This window comes from Melospiza georgiana, chromosome 17 (genome assembly GCF_028018845.1).
Source record: "Melospiza georgiana isolate bMelGeo1 chromosome 17, bMelGeo1.pri, whole genome shotgun sequence".
Taxonomy (NCBI): domain Eukaryota; kingdom Metazoa; phylum Chordata; class Aves; order Passeriformes; family Passerellidae; genus Melospiza; species Melospiza georgiana.
Window position 1 is genome coordinate 2613419 of NC_080446.1, and position 16544 is coordinate 2629962.

General features: G+C 44.4%; 1 protein-coding gene across 1 annotated transcript in view; it reads right to left on the reverse strand.

Moving 5' to 3' along the window:
• Positions 1-1984, reverse strand: part of BMP7 (bone morphogenetic protein 7) — a 39370-nt gene extending 37386 nt beyond the window's left edge. Inside the window, exon 1 of the mRNA XM_058036088.1 lies at positions 1471-1984. Coding sequence (XP_057892071.1) covers positions 1471-1984 — 514 coding nt within the window. The remainder of the gene's footprint in view (positions 1-1470) is intronic.
• Between the last annotated feature and the right edge of the window lie 14560 nt (positions 1985-16544).

The window sequence follows — 16544 nt, forward strand, 5'->3', positions numbered from 1 at the left end:
GCAGCGACTAGACAAACACTGTAATTCCAAATGGAAAGCACCAGCCCTCATGGAGCACAGCCCCCGGGCCAGATGTAATTCCGAGTTTCCCACTGTGAAGCTTATGGCAGTTAATAAGGAGGCGCAGCTCATGCAAACTAAGCTCTCCCACAGCGTCCCGTGGCTCCTTATCATGCAGGAATTGTGCCGGGATGGCTACCGTGTCTAATAATTATTAACGTGTGTCACAGAGCCTTTACAGCTGCTGAGCTTTTCAAGTTAGTTAAAGTGCAGGATTAGAGAGGTGGTGGTTTAGGTGGTGATTTAATCTTTGCTGCCTCTGAAGTTCCAGACAGTGGAAGTGTCCAGAACAGTGACATCCATAAAGGTGTTAATGGATTTATTGGAGATGGGGGTCTGTAATTCCTGGCAGGTTATGTGCCAGAGGTGTGCTCCTCTTGCACTTTGCGTTTCCCTTTGTTTGGGACAAAGTCTGAGCCGATCTTGTTTTGGAAACACGATTCAGGTTCTGCCTTGAACTCGCAGGCACCCTATCTGTACGTGTGTGGTTTGAGAGCCGCACATGATGAGCTCTAAAAACGGAGAGAGCGAGCCAGGTCTATAATTATATATTTAAAATAGAATGCGCACCCTGACAATGTTTTACTCAAATCCGGCCAAGTCAGTCCACACGGGTGTGCAATCTACAGCGAGCAAATAGAAATCAGATTGGGCCGTGGCATCCAATTAGGGAGGCCTAGCGAGGCGCATACAAAGCGTGCCAACTCTCGTATCGTTTGCATAAACCCATCCACATGTGCTTGTGAAAAGAGGCGAGTTAGCGGCATAAACTGGGGTCAACAGGAAAAGCTGCAGGAGTAAATAAGGATTTACTGCGGAATCCCTCCCAAGCCATTAGGAAAACATGTGCGAGCGGCTCAGCCCCCGCGGCCGAGGCAGCGCGGGCCGGGATGCCGCAGGAGCCGTCCCGGCCGTGCCACCGCATCCCGCGGGAGCCGTGCGGGACCCGCGCCGGGCTCTGCCGGCCTTTCGTGTCCTCCTCGGCGGTGCGGGATGCGGGGCAGACCTGCTCATCGTCCTGTTTAACTCCTACCTGCAAATCCCATTTCTGACGCGCAGCCACTATCAAAGGGAGCGGACGACAAAGAGCTCAAAGTGCCGGCGTGTGCGGAGAGCTCGTGGCTGTCCGATGCTGCGAGGGGAAGTCAGAGCCCTTTCTTTCTTTCCCCGCCGATGCCACTCAATTACCGCCTGGCACAGCAGCCACCCTGCCGAGGGCCGCTGCCTGCCCTTCCTTGCCCAGGTGGGCTGTCACCCACCTGCCCCTCTGGGAAACAGCTCCCAGCCGGGGCCACCTGCGCCACCAGTCCCTGTCCTCCCGTCGGTGGCCGGGTCCCCTCTCCAGCCTCCCCCCGGCACGGTTCCCTGCCCGGTTACCCCCGACCCAGCCCCGCCGAGCCCGGCACTCACCCAAGTTGACGAAGCTCATGACCATGTCAGCTTCGGTGAGGAAGTTGCTGTCCTGCAGGCTGGCCAGAGGCGGCCCCTGGGTGCTGAAGATGGGCTTGTAGGGGTAAGAGAAGCCCTCGCCGTCCTCGGCGGCGGCCCCCGCCGCCCCCTCCTCCACGGACATGGCATTGTAAAGGTCCAGCATGAACATGGGGGCCGAGTTGTGCTTGCCGTGGAGGTGCGGCCGCGGGCGGTGCGGCAGGCCGAGGATGGAGAGGATCTCCCGCTGCATCTCGCGGCGCTCGGGGCCGCGCAGCCGCCGGTGGATGAAGCTGGAGTGCACCTCGTTGTCCACCGTGAAGTCGGCGAGCACGCAGCGCAGCCAGAGGGCGGGCGCGGCGGCGCCCAGCACCAGCAGCCAGGAGGCGGGCTGCCCGCGCCCCGCCACCGGCATCGCGGCGCGGCGGCGGCGGCTGCGGGGCGGCGCGGGGGGCGCGGGGCTGCCCCGCCGCGGGACGCGCCCCGCCACCGGCATGCGCGGGGGGCGCGCACGGACGGACCGACGGACGGACGGACGGGCGGGCGGGCGGACGGGCTCAGCCCCCGCGGAGGCGCCGCAGCCCGCTCATGGCCCGAGGCGGCGGCGGGGGCCGATCAGCGGCACCGGCCCATGGACGGGGCGGCGGCGGCGGCGGCCCGGGGCGCTTTCCCCGGCGGCGGCGGCGGCGGCGGTGGCGGGAGCGGAGCGCGGTGCCCGCGTCCCGCACGCCGCGGCGGAGCCGTGTGAGCGGCGCGCTCGGCGGGGAGCGGCGGGAGGGTGGCTCTGGTGGGAGGAGCAGGCGGATAAACCCCAGCGCTCCCTCTCGCTCGCCCGCCCGCCCGCTCCAAAGCGCTCGGGAGAGAAAATCCCGGGAACTGCCTCGAGGAGGGAGGACGTCTGCTCAGGTTGCTTTTCAGGATGTTTGTGGAGGCTGCGGGCTCGGCGAGAGGCTGAGCCGGTCCCCAGCGCCTAAATTGCCGTGAACGTCATTAAGGAGAAGACAGCCCAGGAGAGAGGGCGGTTTATGTATAAGGAAGGGGCCCAAACTCCCACAGACTTTATAGATGCGACTACATCGGCTGTCTCACAAGCACGCGTACACATTTCTTTTTCCTGCCTACCCTTTTCTTTTTAAGAAGTTCAGATTAGAAGAGCCTGCCCGTGACACAACAAACTCCATTAAATAATTTAAAGCGTGATGATTATATATTCACCTACATAGACACGTATGTGTGTGTCTGTGCACAGAGCCCCGGGTCACTTTTTCCAGCTGCAGTGGGGAGAGTTAATGGAGAAGCGTTAGAAATCCGAGGGGGGAGATATTCTCTAAGAATGGTAAAACCAGGAACATTTACTTGAAGTGAAACTATCAACCTGTGCACATGGGTGGTTTATGCCATTCCATTACCCTGCACCCTTGTCTTCCCATCCTTCTGCTCCTGGTACGTGCCATTTTGGGGATATTTTGCCTTGAAATAGATTGTCAGCTTCTTAAAACAATGACTTTTTTAACTCAGTGGGTGCAACATCTACAGTAATGTAGTTACAGTCCAATTAGCCCAGGTAGATGTCTGCTGCAACAGTAAATAATAATAATAATAATAATAATAATAATAATAATAATAATAATAATAATAATATCAGATGACAAATGTAAACTAATGCTTCCCAAATCTTACTTGGAAAGAAGGGGAAGCCAGGATGGTGTATTTGGGTCACCAAACTAAGCCTGAGATAACCTCAGAAATCATGCATATATACATTAAGTCTATCCTGACATTAAGATTAATTCCTTGGGCAAAGGAGAAAGAAGAGGGGTGGAAGATAAAACAGGTCAGTGTTTTTGGAGGTGTTTTTTGATAGATTGTTCTGTTAATATTTTCAGACAAGCAACATCTGGTAGTATCCAGCAGCAGATCCTGCAACTCTTCTGGAAAATAATATTCAGCTTTTCTTTAAGTTCTTTATGTTTCAAATCTTGGTGTGAACAGCAGGTAGCCAGTGAAAAACTGCATGGGAGCCATGATGAATGATATAATGTGTTTGTATGCATGCATGTGCACCTCTTAATAACAGGGAAACTGAGGCATCACATAGAAATGACTCACTGATGGCGCTATTGAAGTAGAGGTGGAACCAGCCTTAATCCCTCAGCTCAGACCTAACACATGTTTAGGAATGGCTCAAGCTCGGGGAGGATGGAGGGGGCAGAGAGGCTGTGGAGCTCCATCCACCTTGGGTAACAAGAAACATTTGCTGCACTCACTGGAGCTGCTCAAAAATCCCCCTGCAGCTGCATTCCCAGTGCTCCCCACGGATGGAAACACCAGCACCCAGCAGCTGAATTCTGGCTGCCCAGCTAAGATCAAACTCTCCAGCATCTTTTGCACTTCCTGAGGAGCAGCACTAACCTGCTCTTCGCCACGCAATTTGCCTAAATCTCTTCCTGGCCCAGGGTGTGGTTTCTAGATCAACTTAAACTGATTTAAAGCCAGGCTCCCCCTGAGAAAGATCTTTGTTTTCTCATCCCACCCCAGCCTGGACCTTCAGCTGTGCGACCCCACCCCTCTGCAATGCTGGTACCAACACTTACACACAGGTCAGAAAGCTGATTCTGTTTTTAAAATATTTTTTTTTAACCATTTGTGTACTTGCTTTTGCTGAAATAATTTTCTGCTGGATCAGCTCCTTGTTCTGACTGACTCCACGTTGTGGTGGAAGGAGGGAGGCCACAGGAATGCACAGCTGGGGGCAAGGAGAGGGTGTCTGGGTCAGGCTGTGCAGGAAGGGCAGGCAGAGGATTTGGGATCTCCCTGCTCTCCCTTTCAGCTGCAGACAATTTGATTTCTCTGCCTTCTTTGCTCCTTGTAGACTGTTTTTCCAGGGCTGTGAGTGCTGGCCTTTCATCAAGCAGCAGTAGGACAAGGAGCCTTGCCTTTGGCATGGATATGAGATGAAAAAGTCTGCAAGGATGGGACAGTGGGCTGGAGAACAGGTGTCTCTGCTGCCTAAATTACTGGCACTGGAATTGCTTGTAGCTCCCATTTAAAAGCTGACTAAACTTCAGGTCAGTGTTGTGCTCTGAAAGAAAGAAAAGGAAAAGTGTGGGAGGTTTCTCTGCTCACTCATTAACACCTTAGGTAACTGCTCTTGGTGTTGTAGGTGTCACTGGAGAAAGAACAGAGAACAAAACTAAACCTTGAAACTCTTGATTTGACAAATTTCCTGAAAAAGTGATGTTTGAAACGATTTCCTTCTTGTTTTGTCTAAATGGTTTGGGTTAGGCCACATTTAGCTATATTCTGATTTAACGCAGGATATGCTCTTAAAAGAGGGGGCAATGTTGCAACTGTAACCTGCATTTTATAGGAACAGTTGGGAAGTTTTCTCTTTCATACAGCATTTTCTATGATCTTGCTGCACCTGTACTCCTTTTAATAAATGCATGATAGCTGACAGTGGGGTACTTAAAACAGCACAGCAAAACCATGCCAGCAGCATGGGATGAGAAAGTGAGTTTGTTAAAGAATAACTTTTTGATGTGAAGTCCCAGCTCTTGCCTTCATCCTGCTTTGGGACACAACAAAGGGCAGCATTTATTCTGCTGGGTACAATAAGGGATGATGCAGCTCCAACTGCAGTGGTGCAGCCCTCAGATCTGAGCTTGAATTTCAAATTCCTTTCAAACAGAAAGGCAATCCAGTTTGTACCTTTTTTCATGGACAACCTCTTTCTCTTCCCTCCTTTCCTGCCTGCTGTGTAAACCCTATCCTGCTTCCTGTAGGATCAGTTCCACACAGCTTGCTGAAATATTGGCACCTTCATGTCACTGTCTTTTTCCTCCTCCTCCTTCCTGGATCAATTAAGAAACCAGTTTTTCCTCTCAGTCTTCTCTACTTCTTTTGTGTAGCCTCCTCTTCTTGAGAAGGAAAACTTAATGCTTGTGATGAAGTAATCCCTGTTTGTTGGCACTTGCTGCTTCAGATGATTTCTATAAAAACAGACTCCCAATGTTTCTGGGGTTCTGCACAAGCCACATTACCAATTGAGTAACTTTTTGATCTCTGTGAGCTTTGTGTGCATGCTCTTACCCAAGTTTAGTACCAACTACTGCCATTTTTTTGTTTGTGTGGAAACAGAATATTTGGAAGTGTGTATTTAGGAGATAAATAAAGGGGCTGATTTAAAAACAAGAAATTCACAAAAATGTGCAGGTTTGTGCTTGGTGAGTTTGTCATCCTCATGAAGCCATGTGAGGCATATGCCAGGGGCAGAATTTGGACATTTGCATTCAGTTTTACCAAACAGGCAGTAAAAAGTGTGGGTTCTGCTCAGAAACTCATTTAATGACTTCTCAAAAATTAGACACAAAGCATTTTGTCCTCTTTTTTGCTGATTCAGTTTCAAGCTCGTTGTCTTCCTACTTTGATGTCCTCTTTTTAACTTTAACCATGGTTCTTTTCCATTCTGTTTTGCATCTTCCCTCATTTGTCTTGAACAAAGTGCAACTCCTAAATTATAGCAAACTTTTTTCTCCTTCCAAATAGTCCCACTAAACTAGCATGTGTTTGGGGAATTTTGAACTGTTTGTCTATGCTCTTTGCATGAAAAACATTAGTACAGCAAAAATAATAGCATTATTATTTGTATAAGAATGGATAATTAGCTCACGTATTTTTTTACGCTGTATTGGATCATTCTTATCAAAAGATGCTAGTCATCATTCCAGCATTATTACTGAGAACACATTCACCAACATGGAGTTAATCACATTATGGATAAAGACATTATATTAGCTCTAATCCAGGAATTTGAACAGATTTGGGTTGAGCTGTGCTCTGTTGGACAATACTGATCACGTTATAAAAATTAAATTTTGATTCTCAATGCTACCGATCAGAGGAGAGTCAGAAATGAAATCTGTGTTTTGGATGGTGAAAAAGGCATTATTACTTCTGAAGATGCCAGTGAAAGCTAAAATAGAATTTGGGGATTTATGAAATGGGGGTATGGCACTGAATTTAATGTTCATCAGCTGGGGAAGGTGGACAGAGTTCAGTCCTTCACAGTTCAGCACTTCATTTCCTAAAACTGGATCACCACAGGGATCCTTTTATTGCTATTTACTTCAGAGAACATTAGAAATGAGCTCATGTTACTGAAACTTTTGTAATACTACATTTATTATACATTTATCTGCAATTTGAATATCGGCATGGGCTGTATTTTCTATATATGTTTATATTCTGGTATGAGCAGGCATAAATACACCAGTGTACTTCAATCATCTCTTTAAACTTTATGTAACTAATCCATTTCTGCAGCACAGATACAGGCATGGGAGTATTATTTAGTGTAGACTCCAATATTGCCAAAGCAGCTCGAAGAAAACTGAATTTAATTTTGAACTATTAAATTATTGTGTGCACACTTGATTTGGTTGATGGTTTTGGCCCAAGCCCAGGTATTTCCTTTGTTGGTAACGTTGTAATCTGAACGTCTGAGATCTCAGGCTTGTATTTGTGAAAAGCTAAGCTGGGCACGAGCTCGGACGTCACTGTTGGGAGCGGATTTGAGTCGTGCTGCAGCACCTTGGAAATGTGCCTCTGAAAATCTGCTTAGCTGTCACATTTCCTTACAATACATGGTGATCTTTGCTCCTACAGACATTCAGGATTCTTCTTATTAACATATATTTATGTCTTTTTCAGTTTTCTGCTGTTTGCATTCACTAAAGGCAGGGATGTTTGCTATTTTTTATACTGAACAAAAAGCATATAAAACACATTCATTTTTTTCAAAGGGAACAAAATAACTGATCCCGACCTGGGGATGAATTTGGATGGCTTTACTTTTCCTCTCCAGGCAGGTGCAGAGTAATACCTCAAAAGAACCATTATTTTGTGCCTTTATTCCAATGTGTACATAAATGCTTGCATAACCCTTGCACAGCTGCTGTACAAACTACTCATGCCACAAGTATTAGTAATCCTAACAGGGGAGGTTGCATGGAAAATTGGGGTGTGTATGCTAAACCATATGTACCATGCCCCTGAATCATAAAACTCGTGTTGCTGGAGCAGAGAGATCTTTGGAGACTGCTGGTTTTACAGGTCTGAAGGAAGCAGGATTATATACAACAGCTGCACCCCGCAGCTTCTCTCCTGTTGAGGCTTATCTTGTGCATTTCAATAAGCAGGAAACAGAATTTGGTCCAACATTATCTTATATGGTCTCAGCTCCTACTTTTTATTTATATTTCATTTCCATAGGAACAATTATTTTCACAGTTTATTTTGAATACACATTAGAGCCACTCCAATTGGAAGTTTTGAGCTGCCAATTCCAAGCTGCATGGGGCTGCAGAGACACAATGTGCATTTTTTTTTGTTTCTGGTTCTGCCTCTAAAATAACTTTCTTTATATTTGTGGTGATTTATAGCAGCGTTTCTGAACCAGCTGAAGGAAGATGGAAGCTGGAGAGCCATTTGATTCTCCAAAGCCCTGGCCACAAAAATCCCCTCCCGAGCAGAGCAGGGCTTGGGGAGGAGGTTTGCCACATTACCAGTGCCTGCGTGAAGCAATCTCCCAGACCTTCAGCAGCACAAAATCATGAATCGGGAGGATTTTAGAATAATCTGAAGAGATCATTTCCTCTGCCCGTGTGTGTTGGTGCAGCGCTGTGTGAGCGGATGGAGGTGTTCGTGTTTGCCCCCATCCAGGGCTGGGTGTGGAGCTCTCGGTGTCACCGCTGTCCCCTTTTTGTGGAGGGGGCTTTAGCTGTGAGTGCAGGGCTGCAGGAGTTTATCTTCCCGAGACTGGCACTTCTAAGTTTTCAGTCAGAACAAATGCGCTTCCTAAATGGTGCTCAGCGTGCACTGAGTTGGCTTTGTCAAGTGCATCTTTTCAGCATTCATCCAAAGCCCTTTCTGCAGTTGTCTGAGCCCCATAGGCGAATATATACTGTTAGACTATTAAGATAATTTTTCAGTTAAGACATCGTCAAACTGCAAGCGGGACAATAGAAACAAAACCCCTTTTGTTCTGACTAAACTGTTCCTAACGACCCCCTCTATAAACAGTGGCACCAGCGGAGGTCTCAACAAGGCTCTTCATTGAGCCCCCTTTGAAAAGGACAAGCAGAGCAGAACATGGGGCAGAAACTCTGCGAGTTACTGCACTTTACTCCGCTCTGGTGGTCCGACCGCAAGAGAGAATCTGTTGTTTTTGTTGTTCGAGGCACCCAAAAAGCATAATTCAAAAGCATGGATTTCCACAGTTAGCATCCTATAAAGGGTACTAAATATTTGGATTGTCGGGGAAAGAGCAGAAGGAAGCAGTTTGTATGTTTGTTGTTTTGTTTATTTAAATCAAGGAGCTATAAAATAGACTATTTAGAGTTGCATATAAAAATTTAACTTATTTCCTTGGGATAAGTTGCTGTCTGTTAAGCTCGTGAAAATGTACAATCCAGAGAAGTTAAGATTTGTACGTTCCAGACAGATCCCCACATTTGTTTTGGGGGTAAAAACCATCTTTGTGAATAGCATGTTTATCATGAGCAGGGGAAAGGTTTCAGTTGTTCAATGTGTACAGAAATTGAAGTTATGAAGATAAACTGAAACCACACAGGAGCAACCTCCTGTTCTTCCAGCTGAGTAACTGCAGGATACGTGCAGCACAGGCAGCGTCCTCACACAGATGAGGGCTGTGGAGATTTTGAATCACTTCCTGATTATTCCTGTCCCTATTTCCATGTCCTGAATACATGAGGAGAACAGCACAGGAGACCTTCCATTTCAACAAAAACCTGTTTACAGAGCATCTTACTGTCTGTAATTGGGAAATGATGACAAGTCAGACAGCAAACATCCCTAATGCGGACGGCTGGGGAATTTACACTGGCTACATTTGCAAGTAGAAATGCCAGTTTCTTTTGAAAGAAGTTGGGGTTTGTGTTTTAATATCAGATTTAATAAGGGTATTTCTAACTTAAAGCATAGGCTACTGCTTTATTTGGAAGCAGGGAGAAATTGAGGAAGGAGAAGAGAGAACATCCATTAAGACAGAAAGTACACATTGAATAAAGGCTAAATCATGGAGAAAAGTAAGAATATTCAGAAAATCTTAAAAATTCCATGGTGTGATGGGGGTCTGAGGGCTCTCTGCCATCTTTGGGAGGAGTTCAGCAGTTCATAGCTCTAAGGTTTTGGCTTTTTGTTAGAGATAGTGCCTTCACTCTTCCTTTGTAAAGTGTGGGATGGAAGGTTTTAGTGTGTCCTGGAAAAAGGAAGGATTTGGGTAAGTCCAGGATGAAGGTCCAGTGCCCTGTGACAGGATACTGAGAGAAAGAGAAATGTCAAAGAAATCTCGAAGAGATTTTCAGGAGAAACAAAAGAATCTTTGTGAAAGATACTGTTAGCAAGTCTAATGGAAGGAATGGGGACGAAAAAGCGAATTGAGAGGATTTGCAAGTTGTTTCTAAGCCTTGAGGCAAGAACAAAAAGCCGAGCATTGACTGTTTACTATATTTGGTAGGTATGGAAGAGCACTTTGGCCATCAAGGGAGCTCATAAACTGCAGAGCCCCATTGTCTGCTGGCTGGTTGTTGTGCTGGGGGTAGAGAAAATGCTGCTGTTAAAGGACATCTGAGGAGCAGCAGCTGAGATTGACCTTGCCTTTTGTGAAAATGCTGTTTTCTCAGCAGCACGGCCGAGATCCGAGAGCATATTCCCGTGTTTCCATGAATCTGATTTTATTTTTCTTGTTTGTATGCATGTAGGCATGATGCAGCGTGTGGTAGCTCTAGTTTTCAGGATTAAACATTATTATTGTAATGTGATAGCATGAAAGTACAGTATTCATTTTGTCACATCTTTTCTCAAAAATACTCATTTGAAGACAGATTTTACTGAAAATTTCTGGGAACAAGGTATTAACTGTATCTGACTAAAATTTGCTACCTCAGAGAAATTGAAGGGGATAGACAAAAGAAAAAACATATTTTTTTAATCTATCGAAATAAGTTTATGGTAATTAATTGACCAACAAGAAAAAAATTTAAATGGATTTTTAACAATTTAATGCCACGTAAAACAGGTTTTATTTAGCATTTGATTAGCCACTCACATGCTTGGGGATCACATTAGAGATGGGATAACTTTTAATCATGAAAAACAAATGCGTCAAAATGATAATTTTGTCCAGTTTTCATATGGGTGCATGAAGCTAAAGTAACAGCATGAACTTTATATTAACTTTGACTGTTGTAAAATTGCTTTCTCTTGAAAGTGATGGATCTGGTTATACATGCATCTCCTGAGCCAAAGTATTCTTCTTACTCTCTTCCAAAAAATGTTGTGATTCACTTAGTTTTTAATAATGTTAATCGTTTTTTTATCCCAGTGCAAATAAAAGCTTATTGCAAGCTTTCAACCTATACCAACAGCAGCAGGACACAGGTATATCTGTATAAAGCAGTGATCTTTATTGTTTTCTAATTTGCCGACTTTGGTGGCAGCCAATTCTTTATGTCATGCCAAAGCAATGTGTCTTATTTACCTTTTTGGATCCCTGTAAAAGCAGATTATGGGCCCCAAAGGCCTGTGAAGTAATTTTAAAAATCAGTGATATAGGACAATACAGAATGCACAAAGCAAATTAATTTTCCCCATGCAAGAGCTAAGTATCTCTCACTCTTTTAAAGGCCAGCAAGTTGGACCAAGTTAGAAGAGAAGAAATGAATTGAAGAGTTAAGGGTGGTGCACTGAGAATTAGAGTTGACCAGAAACAGAAAAAAAATCTCGTGTATAAAAAAATTAATGGTTTTGACATTTGTTTTAGATTTGTCACAGAATGATTTAAAAAACAAAACATGAATAGAAAGAATGAGACATCCCAGAATAGCCAACATCCAGTGGCTAGGGTATTTACTTGGGCCCTGTCCAAGGAGTGCTTTATGGGATTTGGAGCAGACATTTGACATAATGTTTTCAACATTATTTTTGTCAGACTGAAATCTGGGCTCTGTAGTGGGTTGAAAAAGAGCTTGCTTGGAGTCCTGTGCTTGGTAGGTGAGACTTAGTCACCAGCTGTTTCATCAGGCAGCTTCTCTTCAGCCTGGGGAATTTTATTTATTTATTTTAAAAAATAAAATAAAATAGCTGCACGGAGAACAGACAGTTATTCTGTTGTGTTTGGTAGGGTGCTAGCATATATTTGGGTATACTTCTGGCTTTGGGAGTCTCATAAATCACCCTTCACATTTCTACTCCATTCTCATTCAGAACAGATTTTTCTCATGGAAATATCTGAACCTGCCTAACTGTATTTCCATGGAAATCAGCAAAAATATAATTTTTTTTGCAAGTTAGCATTTTCTAATAGAAAAAAAGCACTTTGTCTAAAAATTCACAACCAGGTTTTCTGAGGTGAGATCTTTCTCCGTATTTGACAAATGTGAGGTGTTTACCTTCAGTATTTTTGGGGGTTGAAGAAGAGATCATAAGTGAAGTGTGCTCTGGGGTGATGAAATCTGGTGGGTAAATTTGTGGAAACTTTGTAAGGAATATCTAGAGCAAAATACAAGAAGATGTTGGTGACTGTCTCTCAGCTCTTACTGAAATTAGGTTAAATTGAGTATGTGGGGGGAAAAATCAGAAAATACATTGAAAGGTGGAAATTTCAACCCTTCTCCTTTGCTTTGCAAACACAGATCTCTCAATCCAAGCCTTTCATCCTTGTTCCCACTCTGAATCTCATCAAGCCACTGGACACACGTGTTCAGCTTCTCTTTCTGGTTTAGCCTGTGCTCCTGGCAGCCTCCCACTGGTTTGTGTCCTTCCTTCTGTCTGACACCCAGGCCTGATCCTCCCACAAAGGCTCTTCCCCACTGCTGGGCACCCTTGGGCATTCTTGAGCAAGAACTGAGACTTGCAAGTGTCCCAGGGGATCTGAAGGAGTTTGCAGAAGTGGGGAGCATGTGTTTCACCAGACACAGCTCCACACCTCAGCACTCTTCGTTCATTATTCAGCAGAGCTCATCTGAAAGATGTTCACCGTGTCTGAGGCTGGTTTTTGGATTCCTGGGTTAATGACCCTGCTGGGAAACAGTTATCCCATTTCTGTAGCTGGGGTTGGTGCAGGGCAGGGCACTTTGTGATAAAGCCTGGTCACAGATCATGAACGCAGTGGGTGCCTTGTTTCCTAGAGGAATCAATATTTGGGACCAGACATTAAATGTTGCTTGCCCAACTCCCCAGAGATTTAGAAGATATTGAACAGTACTGGGGGGAGCTGTGTTTGATGTCACATTGTCCCTCAGCTCCATTCCCTTGTCCAGACTCAGTATCTGTAGTGTTTCACTTTTAACTGAAGCATCTAGAAGTGACAATTCATGCCATGCAGGGACAACAAATCTATCTCAGTCATCTCCAGCCCAGGAATTGGTGTAGCTGTGCTAATTTGCTGACTGAGAAATAAACCAGGGTAATTATCCACTGAGAGGCAGAATTTATTAGGTCTGATGCAAGTGTCTTGTTGTGCTCCTAGAACCTGGTCCAGCTTGTTTTTGAGACCATGCAGGTAGTCTGGACAGGTGCTGCACACTCTATAAACAAGATTGTACTGACTTCTGGTCAGTGCAGATCCTATCACACCTCTCAGTCTGGTTCCCTAGGGAAATCACTTACACAATCTAATTATTTGTCTGACCCAGTTTCCAGGATGCTGACACATTTGTCACAGGTTATGTAGATGATTTGGAGACACTTACCAGTTGTCCTTACCAGTTTTGCAAGAATTAGCATCTAAGGAGAGGAAGGAATCCTTATTAATTCTCCCACTGAGGGAGAAGGGAGAGTTCAGCAATTGTTCATTGTGTTTGACAGCAGCGGGGCTCTCGACTGATTTGCACATTGCTCTGATATTCCTTGGTGAAAACACTGCTTCATTCAGCTGCCAAATCAAAAACAAAAGTCAAGGAATGGCTGAGAGAAGATGCCAAGGCATGCTAGCTAGGGTATTCCCCAAGGAATAAGGGAGCCTGCGTATGTTCTTGCAGGGGGGAGGTGGGGGATGAAGGGGGCTGGAGGGTTGGAGTGGGATATGGTGGAGGACACCTGGGGTTATTCCAATAGGGAGATGTAAGAACTGCAACATAAATCCATGAATAACCAAGCTTCATTTGCTCCACTTTCAGAGAATAATTTGTTAGGAAAATACTGAAGACTTTATTTTGCTGTTTTGGATGCATTTACACGCTGATTTAACCCTCCTATAATTCCTGTAGCAGCCAGGGCTGGTACACCACCTTGCTGTTACACAGCAGGCATCTGCTGTTATTTGACCTGAAAAGATCATTATAGGAGCTTTATTTGCTGTGCATTTAATAAAGCTGTAGCTGTTGTGACTATAACTCATGGCTCCCATGTCATTCCGCAGTGGCGCAACCAGCGATTCAGCATTCCAGGCCCATCAGTTCAAAGGGAAGTGTGAGGGACGCCAATGTATGCCAGAGCATTGGGACTTTTATTGCTCCTCTCCTCTGTTGGGAAGATACATTCTCGAGGAATTGAGAAGTACAAAGCGTCCTCAGACCTTGTAGTGCAAAATGTAAAAAGTGATGTTATCTGCAGAAAGTGGACTTTAGATTCTATCAGCGCACATTTAGCATAAAGCATTTCCTATGGTAATGCCTCTCACTTTCCCAGACTTTTAAAGGCTCCGAGTGGCACACAGGCTGCAGACCTCTTTGTAATGTTAATGAATCATCTTAATGGACTGTTTTAGCAGAAACATTCATCACCTTTTGTCCCACGATGATTTTTTTTGTTATACTTAAATGGTTAAGTAGGCAATAAATGCCTATCAGACCAACCACTATGCTCTAGTAATCCACCACACTATAAATCACCAGTGGATTATTATTGTCCTGTTTAATTAACACTCTTAAGGGATTCTATCATTGGATAGACTTTCACCTTGCACTAAGAAGGCATTAACATTTGAAATAAGACGTGTGTTTATGTGAAAAGCATTAATCAGCATGACTTGGAACTGGTAGTGGTGGGTTGGATGAAATATGTGCCTGTGTCCATGGGTGAGGGTTCCCTACATCAGTTTTCAATGGAAGCTGTGGAGTACTTACCTAAGTCATAGCAAATGATAGTTCCAGAGTAATCTTTAATCAGGTCAAAAAGACATTTGGCTATATTTGGTTGAAAGCAGTAGGTTTAACAGTTTTTATTCTGGTAGTTAGGAATGCAATGGTATTGTGAATGTAACCAGTTTGTTGTGATTCAGTTCAGTTTTTAGAGGCCTGGATCAAACCCTTTTCTTTTTCTGCAACAAAAGGTGAGAGGGGAATCCTGATCCTGTTGCTCCTGTGTGAACTCTTTTCAGGCTTCCCAGCCACAAAGAGTAAGCCAAGCAGCCAGAGTTCCCGGGAAGGGCAGGCGTGTCTGGGGGCTTGGATGCTCTTTGCAGAACAATTCCAGCAGCTCTGCAAACAAAATTCCCACACTGAGACACAAACTCTGCACAGGATCACTCTCAATATACAAACATTTTTGTACCTAGTACAGCTCCATGGTGGTTTTCTCCTCTGGCAGCATATAAAGGTGGCCGCTTGGTTTTTTTCCCCCTCATATAATACAATTTAATGCATTTACAAGTAATTTCCTCATCTTTTGTCAGGAGAGGAAGACATTTGAAAAAGGCTCTTGTTAAGGCAGTGTTTCCCATCCATGAAATCTTATCCTGCTCTCTTTGATTTTGTTACATTGGTAATACCAGTAGTGCATTTACCAACTGCTCCTTCTTTGAATTCCAGCAGTAACAGCAGCCCTGTGAGATAACCCACTGCTGAATTTCATTTTACAGACAGAGAACTGACATGTGCAGGGATTTTCTGAGGTCTTTGAAAGTCAAAACTAGTAGCAGAGCTCAAGAGATCCTGGTTCTTGTCTGCACACAGACCTGGTATGCACATCCCATTCCTCCTGGCATTTTCATTCAATTATTTCCCAGTATGGACTCCTGCAAATTAAAGAACAAATAAAACTGCTAAGTGGAACACAAACACACTAAATCTTTTTAATTAAGAGATTGAATCTCTTAGTATAAATTCATTTCCTGAAACAAAACTCCAATTATGTAAGATTAATTCTTTCCTCTGAGATTGCAGGGATTTATTGACTAACAAAATCTTCTGTTGCGTAAATGGAAATGTGCTTTTTAATGCTGCCTGCTGCTCAGAGGCAAAACCATAGCATTAGCCTTTTCACTGGGCATTTTTGTTTTAGTTGCATGTTAATCTGCCAGGTTTCTTTCTATTTGTAAGAGGAAAAGGGTGAAATGGTTCGCATCTGAACATGTGGTAAATAACACAAAACACTAAAGGAGTTTAAACAAGATGAGAAATTAAACAAAGCTCCTAAAAAGCCTGTTGTGATGGCAGGAGGAATTGTAATGACAGAAATAAGAATATCATGTGTGCAGGGCACTGTTGTGAGGAGGTATGTGTGTGTGCCATTGATCACACAATAGTTTTTTCAAATCATTTAACACAGATGCACAAAATCCACAGAGTTTCAAGTGCAGGCACGTCCTGAGAAGAATCTCCTTCATTCCCTCCAGTCACACCCAGCTCATTAAATCCATCACTGCCTCACAGTAAGCCCCAGGGTTCAATCTTTTCTAGAGCACTGTTACTATCCAGCCTTTTAGCTCATAGAGTGGGCAGCCAAGATTTCATGTCTATGCATATGGTAGGACTCATAGCCAATATTTCCTCCTCTCCATATATATGGATATATATATATAAAATAGTTTGGTTATGTCCTTGGGGGTTTTTTGAGCATTTTTTTGGGGGCTGTTTATTGTTGAGGTTTTTTGGGGGTCTTTTTGGATAGGTAAAACTTCAGTGTTGCTTTCAGATTACTTTCTTACATCCTGTTCCAATAACCTGTATGAGGGTGGCAAGTTAAAAGGTAATAAAATCAGGAATCTGTGCTCCATATAAGTAGCTGGCCATGAGAAACTGCAGCAGGGATGG